The 15,769-nt window shown below is 41.5% G+C and overlaps 1 protein-coding gene across 7 annotated transcripts in view; it reads right to left on the bottom strand.

Moving 5' to 3' along the window:
- The window catches only part of NFIB (nuclear factor I B), a 445,780-nt gene extending 434,871 nt beyond the window's left edge, over window positions 1–10,909 (bottom strand). For all 7 annotated transcript variants that reach the window (XM_029919732.1, XM_029919733.1, XM_029919736.1 and 4 more), the window contains exon 1: window positions 10,814–10,909. In XM_029919732.1, coding sequence (XP_029775592.1) covers window positions 10,814–10,909 — 96 coding nt within the window. The remainder of the gene's footprint in view (window positions 1–10,813) is intronic.
- Between the last annotated feature and the right edge of the window lie 4,860 nt (window positions 10,910–15,769).

Below are 15,769 nucleotides of genomic sequence, written 5' to 3'. Positions count from 1 at the left end.
CTGTTCAGAAATACTTTGACATCTTTGGTTAATTGTGATGTAGTGGAAAGTTCCAGTGATCAGACTTTTAATTGTGACACTGCCTGTTATTAGCTGTGTAAATATGAACAAAATATTTAAACCCTCGAGCCTCCATTTTTCTGTAGTAAAATGGGAGTTACATCTACTTTTCAGTGTTGTTGCAAGAATTAAATAAGATAATGTTTATAATTTTATAATAATTTATAATATTATAATTTATAATTATAAAGTACTTAGAAGAGAACCTGGCACGTAGGGGTGCTTCATAGATGATTGTGTCTGAAAAATGCAATAACTCATAATTTGGTTAATGGCATTTTTCAACATACAGGATAGGGATGGAAACATAATCAAAGAAGTACTTTTTTTGCCAATGTTGGGAACTATTACCTTAGCAATTACTGAGCCTATACATACCCGCTGCCTATTTGCTGAAGATTGCAATGCTATTTTCTTATCCTTTGCCTGGAGAGATGGTTTTGGCCACACACATTTGAATATTTGATAATTATTTGTTCAACCCATTGATAGCCCTATGGCCAAGAGTTTTGAGAATAGTAATCAATACATTGATTAATGTATTGTAATACAATATTAAGCAACATTTCCTTACACCATGCTATTGATTTGAGTTCTCTTTTAAAGCTTAGGAAAAAGCTAAACGCGCAAGCAAATGTTTTCAAAGCGTCTGATGAGAAAAGCACATGTAAAGGAGATAAAGTGAAGAGAAACACATCCAAAACTGACAAATGTGGTGGGGCTCCTGGTTCTGAACTGATTGATTGATTTGTTAATTAATTTACAATGGCGCAACAGTAATTACAAGCTACTGTTTGTCAGCCAAATCACTTGTGATGAAGTCAAAGGTTCACATCTGTGTGGATGTCCCAAGGATCAATGCATCAAATTAGCTCTGTTGGCTTTTTTCCCACTAAAAGCTAACATGTGTCATCAATATTCCAGCATTTGTGTGTATAAACTAATTGATTGAACATTCGTGATACATAAACATGCAGTTTGTATTATGTGGGATACCATTTATAAACATCCTTGGTGCCAAAAAAATGAAGCCTCACATAAAATAATTCATATCTGATTGGAAAAATAAAATGGCAATTTAGTGTTATTCCTTCCATTTATGGATAAAAAGGCTTTGCTGTTTCTCCTAAAGTCTTGGTCATTATTGTATTGCATAGTATTTTCAATTCTGCCTATAGCAAGTCTGAGGACATTTACAGAAAAGGTGAAAGAATTTTGCATGAGGTTGTTCAGATCTAGCAATCATAGCAAACCAGCCGTGATTCTAGAACTTCACCATATTATTTCTTCTGCCCTGCCCAATATAACATGTATCTTATTTGTAGTCTCACATTTTCCCACCTCTCTCTGCCGAAGTTCAAATTTGGGGAATGTAAATTTATGCCCCCATGGTCGCCTAAGTTCCGCCATATTGGCTGTCAGCATCATCATTAACCTTGAAACTCAGTAAGAACAGCTCAAGGTGCCCGGAAGGTAAAGAGAAGACGGCTTATCATGTAGTTACAGATCTTTCACTGCCCTTCAACCAGAGAGTCTGCTCCTGAAGCAAGAACTCTGATGCTGCTTGTAGTAGTGAATGGGTTTCAGGAGCAAAAGTATTAAATGGTCTACAATCACTTTCCCCTCACGTCTCTCTCTCATCATTTCCCATTAAAATATCTGAAAAAAGCATGGAAGGGATGAAGTAAACCACAGTGGTTGCCACATCACCAGTGTCTGCCGGCTGGGGAAATACAGCTTATAAAGAAAGTGTCGAGCTGAGAGGGCTCCGACAGTTGTGGAGGGCCTCAAGGAGCCTCCTCCAAATCCACCTTTATGACAGCTCCCAGAGAAAAGGGTCACGAGAGTCAGGGTGGGTGACCTTCTAGACTCTACAGATTGGGCTATAGATCGCTCTTAGTGCTGGCATCAGGAAGCAATAGTCTCTTTTCATTCAGACTCTGACTTACAGTGGTTGAAACAGGACTTGGTCCAAATAAATGATATTTTCGCTTTCTCTCTCTGTCTCTAAAGCAATCATTTGGAAGCAGTTGCTTCTTAACATTGCTGGGCACCTTCTTTCTCACTTTCCCAAAGACCTGTGTCTCTGAATATTGTACCAAATACATTTTAGGTTTCGGTTATTCGTAGGGTGTTCCCAAGCCCTCACTGAAATACTGAATGTTAAAATGTCAGTCCACAACCAAGGTCTTTCCCAACATTGCAATCTAGGTAACACATGTGGAAAAATAATTGAAACCTTGGAGTGGAAAATTAATCAATCCTCTGAGATGAAACTTATTTCCTCAAAAATAAGAAAATAGACAAAAAGATTTATTCTTCAAATACATTAGCCTTTTCCCAATTCTCTAACTCATCAGATGCCCAAAAGGTCTTAGTCACTGTCATAAAGGTAGAGTTGAGAAAGCAGGATGATCCTTGCTGACAAGATGGTTTATTCATCTTCTACTTAGCCTTTGGTAATGACCACGAGTTTGTCTGCTTAAAGAGAAATACAAATTTGCTGCTTTTACTTTGGGGCTTTCTCCCCCCTCTAACCCTCAGTTTTAAAACTTTGCTGCTAATTTCATCATAATTCCTACATGCTTCTAGAACATTTAATTTTTATCTTAGAAAAGGCAGATTGTGATTCCTAACACAGGCCACAGATTGAGAGCCGTCATCAGTGACCAACGTGCAGCCCACTGAGATCACTGTCTCCAGTAATAAAATGGGAGAGCCACGGTCTTGATGCAATCTGACAATTATTTATTAAAGGCCTTTTATGTGCAAAATACTGTTGAGAGCTGGTAAATAAGAACTGTCCCCAATACTCTTGGGGCTTATAATTTTGGTTGAGCAACTAAAAACATAAGACAAATCTTATATTTGTAATCACAAATATCAGTAAAGTAGGGTCATTTGTATCAGAACATTCATACAGCCTACATCCAGGATAAAAACTGTATCAAATATGCCAGAGTGTTGCAATTCACTTACCGATGTTATTGTTACCTCCAACAATCCTGAAAATAAGAGGGGGGAAAATTCATCCTATTTATAGCATAATGTGCTATCCGTCATATTACGTGATAAACTAAATCTTTCCTATTATAACACATACCGGGATTTAAAATAACCTCACTAAAAACTTGTTACAACATTAGTCTTTTGTGGTAGTGTGAAAGAGCGAACTTACACCAATAAAAAAGCTAAGGGTTGAAATGTGAAACGGTATAGATGGCATTTTGGAAATGTTATTTATTTCATACCTTCCCATTAAATGTACAAAACGTGGTCACTGCTCTCACCGCTTTGCCTGGGAAGTTTGTGAACTAGTAGTGCATTGCTCTGTGAAGGATTAACCCCTTTGAGTTTAGCAGTAGAATTTACAAAGAGCATTCTATAACACTTTAGACAGCCCGTATTTTCTGTACTGCCTGGTGGAAATTCACCATTATCTCATGCTTCAGAACACCGGCAAAATTCTGGAAAGCTTTCCTTCGCCTTCCCGTGTTTAACACCACTACATAATAATATGTGTGCCTTCGAGTGGTTTTGCATTTTACAGTTTTCAAGTCGTTTATTATGCTTTATCTCATTGGAGCCTCACAACAGCCCCATGAGGTAAACAGATAATATCAAAACCTGAAAATGGAAGTGCTTTGCTTGCCAATTTCTTTCCAAAAAATTTCCCCCAGATGGCTTATGCCTATAGCGAATCTAATTGTCTTGAGGAAAGATGAATGGAATCACATTTCCAAAGAATTCAGCCACCTCCAGTCCTAGAGCTGAACAATCCTCAGACGCAGCTTGGGAGGGAGCGAACCAGCTCAGTGAAGACACAGAGAGAGCTGAGTCTCGGCGAGAGGTCAGGCTTGAAGCTGGAGGGTCAGGCAGGTGCAGAGCAGACAGTGGCAAGACACTTGACCGTGGCCACAAATAATGAGTCATAGCCCAGGTCGTTGGATAAAACAGCTGATGGCTAGGTTCCAGGGGAGAAGCAGGCACACCTCAGACTTGGTGGATTTTAGTGTCCTTCTGCCCCTTCTCTTAACCTCAGGGACCAGTGGCCTCGGGTGAGTGGTAAGGCTGGTCATGTCTATTGCATCATACTGTGCTGAAGACTAATTGAGAGAAGTTGCCTCCCAGAGAACTTGGCAAATAGGAGGCCCTCAATAATCATTGGGCTCTTTAACCTCAAAATCATAGTATATAACATTCAAAATTAACAAGGGACACCTGGATGGATCAGTCAGTTAAGTGTCCGACTTCAGCTCAGGTCATGATCTCACAGTTCACGAGTATGAGCCCCGTGTCAGGCCCCGTGCTGACAGCTCAGAGCCTGGATCCTGCTTCGAATTCTGTGTCTCCCTTTCTCTCTGCCCCTCCCCCATTCACACTCTGTCTCTCTAGCTCTCTCTCTCAAAAATAAATAAACAAAAAATAAAATAAAATTAAGGGAACATATAAATTAGCTGTGGAATCTCACTAAGTGTAAAGCAGCTCTGCTTTTAAGAAATCTGCTACAATTTGAAACAGAAAATGCTAAATTTTTAGGATTCATTTAACGTATGCAGTTCCCACTAAAAAATGTGTGTATAAACTCAAAAAGTCAACATAATTATGAAAGCCCCATAGAAAATGCTACAATTATATTCCCTTTCTCCATCCTGTGTGATTTTTGAGCACCTACTAAGTGCTCACACCTGAGACTGTATAAATAATTCCAGTTTGTACTGGCCGCCTTGGGTACATATCATGAACTTGGTATTTACACTACATTCACCAGGTGCCTCACTGACTCCATCTCATTCATCCTCACGACAGGTTGGAATGACAAGTAATGAGTGTGATTATCTGCACTTTACAGCTGGCTCTACCAGCCGTGAGGGGAGCAAATTCATTTGCCAGAGGTCACCAAATCTGCATTTCCCAGGATCCAGCCCTGTGCTCATAAACATATCCATTATGTTATAACCTCGGAAACCGAACATAGCGGTGGGAAGTTACAAAATGATTGCTTTCTGAATAAAGCCATTTTGCAGAGAAGTACTAGGTTAAAATTTATGCTAGAACAGTGAGAAATGAAAATTATTTTCAAGCTGTCTATTACATGATATGCTAAATCTACCCCAGGACAAAGCACACTAAGTGTAACTTGAAATATTGAAATGATAGTTATCATAACTAACATTTATTGATAACTTTCTATTCTCCTGGCTCTTTGCTGAAGCACTTAAAATGCAGTAAAATACTTAAAGTTAGTGAAATATATAGTATAGTACCTATATACCTTAACAGAACTGCTCGTAAAAACAACTTCTCCACTGAAGGGGCCTTACCTCGACTATTCTGCACATCATGATGTAACAGAGCAAGGTAATCCTTTGTCACTTGCCTGGTATAGTGTCCCTAGTATCCTTTCCTATATCCAAGTCCACGTTCTCAGTCCCTCAGAATATATATTACACATCATAGTATGGAAAATGTCATAAAATAACAATCTCAGGGAATTTAAAAATGCCCAAAGGTAGTAATTGACATCATTCAGCTATGTTCCAGAAATATGCTATAGTTTCAATGACACTGCAAGCATCAGATATCTCTCTTTGTTGACTAGTCTCTACACTGGGAAATCAACACCAGCTTTCCCATAGATAGAAGAGATAACACTCCTTGAGAACATGACCCTCTGCTTCCAAAAAAGAACTGGAAAAGAGGATGGACAGGCACTTGTGTTTCCTTACTCTCTGATTAAATTAATAACCATCTAATCACTGTTTATTAGGATGGGATCCAAAGGATATTTTCCTTCTCCAAAGTTGATATGTTGCATTTGTTATGCAAGCATGTAAGTGAAAGTAAATCATGGAAAATAATATAAAAATCACTCCCAGATAAGTGTATCTTGGAAGGACATTAATAGATTTAATCACATCTGTCATACAGTTCATTTTTATTTAAATATGCTAGAATGGTATCACAAATGAAAACGCATCACTAAAGAATATGGATATGGAAGATTCATAACAAAAAAAGGACCATCTGTCTATGACAAAATGTGAAATATTTAAAAAGTGGTGACATTATTTACAGATGCTGAAACAATTTTTTTTCATTTGGACATCATCATCATCATCATCACCACCATCATCATTTATTTTTAAATTCAAGAACTGGTATATAATAAATTTTTAGTTTTCACCCATGTCATTAAAGACACAGAAAATGGCTTGGGTAATCGGAGTGTTAATGCTCATCACCCACGAGACCCAGAAAGTGTTAACTACCTTTGGCCATGAGCAATGAATGAAAAAATGTTTTAACTACATTTGACAATGAGTGGCAAATCTGCAAATGTAATAGCTACATATTTACCAGCATTACAGAGAAAATAGAAATCATTCAGAAGCCCTCATTAATATGATGATTCTCCCATACCTATAACACCAGGACATGGGTATGATTCCAGAACAGAGAGGTAACACTGGTCGCACCTGTACCAAGAACACTACCTGGCTACGGTAAGTTCCTAACAAATATTTGTTGAGTGACACATAGATTTTATAGCTTCTAATTCCGGAAATATATTTAATGGATAGGCATAATATCTTCTGGCAAATAGTTGATGCAGTTATTATCTATAAAGTGTCTATTAGTCGTGATTACATTTCTATATCCAATTATACTTCTAAAGGAAATAAAACACAATTTGAAATTAAATATTCAATTTTTGTTTTCAGATGTATCTTTGCATGGCTGGTAGATTACCATATGAGTCTAAATGTGGTCATTAGGCTACACAGTTGTCTCAAATATATTTTTGGCATATTAACTAGGCTGTTTTAGGAATTCTGGTTTGCTATAAAGTAAAATAAAATTTAGAGCACAGGATAGACTAGATCCAGAATTTGTAAGAAGATAGATTAATTTTAGAATTTTCAGTTAAAAATAGTTCACAATGAACCTAAGTTCACCTCAACTTCTCAAGGACTTTTAGAGAAACATTTGCCATGAAAACAATCTCATCAATGTTGTTGTACCTGTATTGAGATTTGTTGTCAAATTATTTAAGTCAACTTTGCATCGAGAACAGAATTTTATTTTTAAAACAAACAAGTGATGCATCTATGACCTTATTAATGTTGTCTGAAAACAAATGATAGCATTCTGTAAATGTCGTATTTTAACACAACTTCTCAAAAAATAAATTTCCTTTCAAAAAAAGTAAAAATATATTACAATTGAGTAGATTAATCAGTGTTCAGCCAAGAGTCATCTTTGTGCCTTTGACAATAGGAGATCTAGTTTCCTTTTTATGTTTTCCTGCCTGTTTATTTTGATTAATATTTATAAGACTGAGAATTTCAAATCTCACAGACCAGCAATTAGGTTTTCAAATAAATTTTTGTGGATTCATAGTCAAATAGCAGTGCTTCATTTACAACTGTTCTAGCCTGGTTCTCATAGGACCAAAGGATTAGTCTCAGGAAATTTAGGAAAAAAATAATATCTGGTGGATTCCCATTACTCTGAAGTTTCAAATAGCTAACAAATAAGTTCTAATAAGTCTCACAGAGAGCCTTAAATAAGCAGTGCGAAATAGAATGCAAAGTCCAAAAATTGTTTTGGCCGGTTTTTATTTTTCAGTGGCGCAAAAGGAAACATATAGCCTCATCAACCATTAACAAAATAGTGCTATTTACAAGATGCAGCTTTAATACATTCCAAGTGGTATTTTTAAATATTGTGAAAGGTCATCAACAGAACTCTAAATATAGCCAACCAACTGTGACTTATACTGCTCGCATGATTTTTCTCCTTCAAAGAGGTACATGCAAAATAACCTAAAGAAGGAACACATCTAAGATGCACCGGGTGAAAAGAAAAAACTGCAAGTACGTAGATGATATTTAACATATACACACATACACACAATGAGTTTACACTTTTTGTACTTGTTTATTTTTAGCTGTCTCAATAAAATGTTTTTCCTCCCTGTGTTTTACTAAAACATGCCTATCTAGGAAGGAAAACAGATGTAGAATTGGACAACTACGTCTTGTTTGGGTTTTTTCCCTGTCAAGAAGAATTTATGATCATTGTCACACAATAAGAGAATCTAAGTGAAACAGACAATAAGTCAGGAAGCAATTGCCGGCAGACTCTGCGGCTTTGGAGTTCAGGATTTGGTTACTAAAACTTCATTTCATTAAGCCAAATAAGGATACAATACCCTTTCTTACACAACCCCCACCCCAGAATAATTGTAAAAATAAAAGGAGCATGGTCATAGTGTGAGCAGAACCACAATAGTTTGTAAGAACCTTAAAACACCTTTCAAAAATATTCCTTAAATCGAAAACAAGGGAATCACGGTAAAGTCACCACAGCACACTTCCTTTCTCTTACAATATATTACTGATATGCAATCATTATTCTGATTAAAATTTCCACAGAGCATCTGTCATTCCAAGTTTTCAGTGGTACACTAATCTCAGACATTTTTCCTAAATTAACAACGTTTATTGAAATTGAATTGTCCTTAATAAGAAACATACATGCCATTCAGGTAACCTAACGAAGATTAAATAGGAAAATAATTTACGCAAAGTTTTTTTTTACTTAATATTTTGCCTCTGAATATATTCTCACATATATTCTTGCATCTTCTCAGGCAATAAAAGAAGATAATTTTAAAAAATGAATACTCAGCCTACACAAAACTTTACAACATGCTTCTCTTGGGAAGCTTGGCTTTCTGTGCGGAACTAGATTGACGAAATATTTACAGGGATTATCTACTTATACCCATATTGATCCCAATTTTTACATAAAAAGATATAGAGTAAAGTGTTTTACTTTTTCACAACAGAAAAATGTTTCATTTTAAGTACTGGTTTTAAAATTCACTTCTGGGAACATCATAAAATGATAGTTAAGTGTAATAGGAACTGTTAAAACACCACTTCCAAGTCGTGATACAGTCCCAGCAAGCACATTTTTTGTATAAACAGTTTGCAATATCTTTCTCCAAGTATGTGTCAGCATTTTAAGAGTTCATCGTGCCCAGGTACCCGCCTGGGGCTGAAGTCTAGTAAGAGATGCAACCATAAGCAAAAACCTGCCACTCTACAGTTTATATCATTTATAAAATGTATTCCAATTGGAAGAAAGTGACTGAGAGACAGACAGAAGGCAAGGGAGGCAGGCTTTTCCATCTCTCATTGAGGAACTGGCCTTTCTGAGACAGAGCACTCAAAACAGCAACAAGTAGCCGCGGCAGGGAAGTTCTCCTGCAGGCTCCCACGTCTCACGTTAATGAGAACACGCATAAGAACGGCAGGCGGCTACAGTCTCTCTGTACAGAGTGCTCAGGAAGAGCCTAGAAGCAACAGCATAACTTGTACCTTTCAGGAAATGCACACATTAAAAAGAAACTCTCCTGGCCAGCAGCACCAGAAGCCAGGGCTACTGGGAAGGCTCTCCCCTCTATCTGGGAGCTGGAGATGGGCTGACCACCAGAGCCGGCCATACCCCGCCTCTCCTAGAATAAAGTGCTCATTGTCTCACACTGTACTAATTGTGAGAAAACAGCCCTTGTAGTAAGCATAATAATTACCAAAGCGAGCCAGCAAAAGCAGTCAAGACTTAAATGAAAGGGGCAGAAGAAAAGAAGGAACAGAAGAGAAAAAAAAAAGAAGAGAAAAGAAAAGGAAGGAAGAAAAATAAATAAATGCCCAGACAAATTAACACAAGGATGAATTTAATATTCATACCGGGATGCCTGCCTGTGGAAGGTTTGCCCATTCATGTCACGACTATTACATACAAGAAACCATTGTCTGCACAACAGAAATCAATAGATTGAAAATTCTCACATAGCACTTTTTTGATGGGAAAAGTTCTCTTTCCCAAAACTATAGCCCCTAATCCCAGCATTCTGATCAAAGGAAGTTCCGACTTCTCTCCTCTCAACATTATTTTAAAAGTTGAATCACAGAACTCATCAAGGTCCTGAATTTATATGCCTTTTTTCCCCCTCATCCCCAAATTTGCAGCTGGACAAATATGGGGATAAAAAAAAAAAAAACCCAGCAACAACAAACCCACACACATTTGCCAGAGCAAAGAAAAATAATGAACTGAATATGCATATCCTCATTAACTAAATTTAATTACGCTGAGTGGCATAGTAATCAGTGGTTGCTCCAGTTACAGTATTCATTGAAAGGGAGGTGGATTCCAAATTAAGGCGAAGCGTGGGGGACAGTCGCATACTGATGAGGGAGCCGCACACAACACGATACAATACACTATCTAAATCATTATTCAGAGACGCCGACGAAAGAAGAAGTACATTACTCTGTTTTAAGACCAATGCAAGAACAATTAGCCAAGAGGGCTCCCGCCCCCCACTGACTCTGCCCCACCTCCGTGCATTTCTCACCAGCCAGCCTGGGGCCGAATGTACCATCTACATTTTTCTTTCTTTTTTTTTTTTTTTTTGAAAAAAGTGAACAAAAACTCACACTGCCTTTAAAAAAAAAAAAAAAAAAAAAGGCCCATGTCCCTGGCCACAATAGCAGGGAAATCCTATCTAGCCCACTGGTGTGCGAAGGCACCCCAGGCTCCCACAACTTGAGCTTGAACTTTCCGCAGGCAGGGAACTTTATAACACGTGCGTGGAACAATAAAGGAGGAGCTCAAAAGAAAGGAGGGGGGAAGTTTAGGGAGTGGGAGAAAAAAAATGTTAACTCGCCAAACTTACCATCCACCAGGTCCTGGCTGACATGTCATAGCATAGCTGCCATTTTATGGAGCTGTCCGATGTTTTCCCAGCCATTATGCTGTTAGCAATCTTCATCAGATGCAGCTCAATGGAAGATAAGACACCTAATCAAGGAAACATCGGCGGTGGCTTTCTGGACTACATGTAGGCCAATCCTTATCACACTGCATCATGGGAAAAGCTTCTTTATTAGCAGGAGGAACTGGAACCTCACAGATAGAAAGACAAGGATCAGTTCTTTTGCCTTTTTTTTTTTTTTTTTTGGTCTAAAGGGATTGGTGAAAGCTAGCGTTCTTTGTGTATCATGTGTACAAGAGTTAAGTATCTTGCAAGTGGGCGGCTAACTGCCTTACTGGGCTATGCAGACTGAAGTTTATTTGCATTCTTCTCTGTTGTATATTGTTTGACATGGTCCATGGTCCTTGCTGGGAGCAGATGAAGGAAGGGGAGGGGGGTGGGAGGGAGTGAGGAAAGAGGGAGCTGTAATTGCTCAGAATTAATATCTCCCCCAACAAAGACATAACAGTTTGGTTGACACGGTCGGAACGTGGTTCAGATGTCACAGCACACGGACGTGCGGGTGCACACACACACACACACAGCGTGGAACACACAGGTAGCAGCAGCTGGATTCAGCCGAGGTTGCCAAAGGCTACAAACTGCACTCCCATGCTGGACATATGGAAGCAGTTTAACTCTTTGAAATCACTGTTCAAGAAGAGCCCTGCGGTCTGCAAGGAAAAAGCAGCCTTGAGAACAGCCTCTCGCTCAGGTCAGGAGGCGTCGGGCCTGGCACCCTCTCCCACTGAAGATGGCCTGGAAGCCTCCGTTCCTTCGTTCTGGGAAGCCCATAATCCCAACTCTCGCCGAATTCCTCCCCGTCCCTCTCTGTCCTGCTCGTGGAAGGGAGTTCATTCCCTCTTCAGCACGGATCACTTTTGCTTCATCCTAACTCCCAACTAGTCCTTCCACACAGAAAGCAGGAAGGAACATTTACTAATGTCCCAAGGGCTCTGCCGAGCCTTTCTTCTTTTTCTGTCGAGTAAAAATCTGATTCCTGCAGGGAGAGTCTTAAGAGTCGTGTCACCACATTCAGAAATCCAGGCTAGGACAGCAGATGGATGGATTTCTGCCCGTTCTTTTGCTGACACATGAAAAGGCAAGGGCAATACTGATATTTGGGACCCCTACGGCACACCCCCCAACTCAGGGCGTGTTGTCATGTGTGGTCAGTGTATACCACTAGGATTCTCCAAATGACTTTTAGGCTTAGAAGCTGCATTTGCTGCAGACAGTTTAAAAGGACAAAGTCCTATTCGATTGGACCAAGTAAAGGGGGGAAAAGGCTGCACTATTATTGGCCATTTCTTTTCTCTGCATGCAGTTTGTGTGAGGCTGCAAAGGCCACTCGCTTCAGCCTGTGAACTCCAAAGATGAAAAGCAACGGCCGTGGAGAACTCTGTCCTTTGGGTATTTTTATATTCCCGGAACTGGGGGGGGGAGGGGCGGTGCTGTCAGACGGGACAGGAGCTCATGGTGGCCTGACTCTGGGCCAGCAGCAAAATAACCTGTCCTTCACGGAAGCGACGGATCCTCTCATCACAGGGACCCTGGTGTCTCCTCGTTTTTGTTCTGTTTATTCTCAGGCGAGTGGGAGGTGGAGGGGACTGGATGTCCCACCCTGGCCTCGCCTCGGAAGCACCCCTCTGATCCCAATGCTTCTCCCTTTCTCTGCCCCATTCTTCAATCCTAGGTCTTTCTTTTGAGCAAGGACGGCAGAGTAAGCCCACTGATGGAAACCGAGGCTTCCTGTGGGAGCCCAGCCCTGCTGGATGCCTGCTGCGTGCCCGGCAGCCCGCTGCCCACACTGGCGCTGCAGCTTCATGGGGTACGGTCTGTCTCGCTCACGCCCCACCTTCCCTCACCCACAGCTGTCACAGGCCGGAGGAAGTCCGGTTTCTGTGGCAGGGGTGGGGGAAGGGACAGGCCCAGGCCGGTCCTGCTCAGAGCCAGCAGCCCTCTGGAGTCCAGCACCTCATATGCATTTCCAGAGCATTCTTCAGGGGTATTGCGTGGGCCAGGAGGTGAGCCAGTTACGCTTCAGCGTTTCCTCCCTTTTCTCTGCAATTAAACCTTGCCATGACCCACCCCTCTCATGGCTCTAGGGGAAGGAGGACCACCCCCATCCACCCTTCTCGGCTGCACTGCCTCCCAGGGGCTCCTCGGGGGCAGAGTCCAACCCTGGGCTAGTTTGAGAACACTGCTCAGCCCACCAACACTTTCCTGCCTACCTCAGAATCCTTCTTAAACTCAGTCCACTGCACGACTCATACACAGGTGTATCTGCCGACAGTGTCCGTTGTCCTTGTCACTGTGGGGACACTTCCTCTGACTAGGTGGGAAGTGATGGAAGATAACAAGGGAAGCGAGGGGAGGGAGAAGCCTGTGGGAGAGAGGCCTCAGCATCTATGTATGAACCGCGGGGCACAGACAGATCCGTGCATTTCACTTGCAGGGCTGGGTAACGCCAGAGGCCTGGGGACGGCGAGCTCTTGGCAGAGCCAGAAAGGAAACAAATTCCAGATCGGGGTGTTATTCACTAGACCCATGCCCAGGGGCTGACCACTCACCATCTGGGGTCCTGGGGAATGCTTTTCATGGGGAGCAAAACTTTGGGGCGAGCAGATCTAGCTCATAAATGGGAGACATCAGGCAAACTGGGCTCACACTGGAAGCCAGTGTGACTGGATTCATTAGCTGAACTAATCTCACCTGAGAGAGATTGAAGGGCTAACTGCCTGTTAAAGAATATGGGGCACCTGCGTGGCTCAGTCACTTAAGCGTCTGACTCTTGATTTCAGCTCAGGTCATGATCTCATGGTTCTTGCGATGGAGCCCTGCATCGGGCTCTGCCCTGAGAGTGCACCTGCTTGCAATCCTCTCTCTCCCTGTCTCTCTGCCCCTCCCCTGCTTGGGTGTGCTCTCTCGCTCTCTCTCAAAATAAATAATAAAAATACATGAATTAACCTTCTAAATCACTAATGAACAAGCTTTGTGGGGAGTTTAGTAGGTGTTTCAACCCACCTGACTTACATTCCTAATACACCCCTAATCTCAGGGGGGTTACCCCAAATTCCTCGCTCCATAGCATCTGCCCTTGCCCTGTGTTCTCGCCCTGACTCCCAGTCTCCTCCCCTGTGTTTTGACCCACATAGTCATCTTCCCCAACTTCCACACCTCACCCAGCAGAACAAAAGCCTATAAAAAGCCAAATCTTTAGCCCAAAGTAACCACCAATTGCTGCTCAGTTATGTTCTCTAAGGGCTTTGGCTTCTCTTTCATTGGCAAATAAACTAGAGGTCAGCCTAGAGCTGAGCAAGAGGACGCTAATACTTGAAGACAGGCTATCAGCGCCCCATGCTGCTTTCAAGGATTCACTGACCTTTCTTTTTTGAGGGGCAGCATGGTGGTGGTCAATGGCTTTGGCTCAGAAGCCTGTGGCAGGATTCAAATCACAGTGTTGTTACCTACTAATGGTGTGGCCAGACACATATGGGTTAACCTCTGTGCCTCAATGTTCTCATCTGGAATATGGAATTAGCAATCATAAAGTACCTTATAAATGACATGAGGATTACAGCAGTTACTATAAGTGCTTAGCACAGTGGCTGGTGGATAAGAGCTATGTATGTGGTCACTGACATTATGCCTTATGGACAGATAAGGAAATCGAGGCCCATAATTTGACCCAAATCTAGCTAGTAATTAAGCTAGTAATTAAGGGGGAGTGAGAGTAGGGAAGGAAGAAATAACTAAAAAGAGAGATAAACATAAAAAAGAGAGTTGTAAAGATGACCAGAGAAAATAGAGTGAGAAATAGATAAGGATCTATGGAGAGGGAAAAAGAGAAGAAAACATAGAATGAGAAAGCAAACATAAAGCCCTTCTGGTCTCCACAGCATTTTGTAGAGCCCCCAACCCACGGGGCTGGCACTGACTGACCCTGGGGCTCTCGTTGGCTTCCTGTCCATCCCCCCAGACTGTCGGGTTGGCCTAAATCCCATTGAGATCCATGGATGGGAGTGATCAGTGCTCAAGGCTCTGGCTCATGGAAGCCCACAAGTTTAGATGCGATTTGGAGAATTACTTTCCTAAACTACTTTATTGTGATTTATTCAATGTTTAGCTTTTTGATCCCAACGTTCAGTTCTGCTCTGAGTGTGTGAGCCCGTTGCTCAGGATTGCAGTAATAGATTGCAGTGCGGCATGCAGGCAGAAGAACTCCCCGGTGGGGAGTTAGTCCTTGGTCCTTGTCTGCCACTTGCTAGCTGTACAGTTGGGACGGACTTCCTAAACTCTGTGAACATCAGTTGTTTACCCCAAAAGGGGGTTGAAAATAGCCTCTTTCAGTGCAAGGATGAAGACTGCACAAACCTCCATTCCAAGCTGTAGTTATTACTAAAATGTAGTTATGATTACAATCAGTCTACATTTGAGTGCTGGTGTTACCTGCTCCCCCTCCATCTTCAAGGTCAGGGAACTGAGACTCCCTGCCAGGGGCACAGATGAGCAGGGGACATGCTAGAATTTAACCTTTGCTCTCTCTCCTCTTTATCTAGAGCTTCTCCTCCCCAACCCCCACCACAGGAAGAAAGATAGGATTCACATTGGGGTTTGGAGCTTTGTTTGTTCGTTGTCTTGTTTTGCTAACATGCTGGAGGCTACCTGGAGAATGACATGGGCTCCACTGAGAAGGCCTAGGAGAAACTGAGAAAGGCTTTAGTTTCCTAAAGCACACACTCAGGGCAGTGGCGGGGGAGTGGGGGTGGCGCAGGGATGATGCAGTCTGAGTTTGCTCTTCTTCCACACCCCAGATGCTGGCACACAAACGCACACGTCTTTGCCAATTAAATGACTGAACTCCGTGGTGACAGG

Source organism: Suricata suricatta, chromosome 13, assembly GCF_006229205.1.
Source record: "Suricata suricatta isolate VVHF042 chromosome 13, meerkat_22Aug2017_6uvM2_HiC, whole genome shotgun sequence".
Lineage (NCBI taxonomy): Eukaryota > Metazoa > Chordata > Mammalia > Carnivora > Herpestidae > Suricata > Suricata suricatta.
This window is presented reverse-complemented; position numbering and strand designations above follow the sequence as displayed.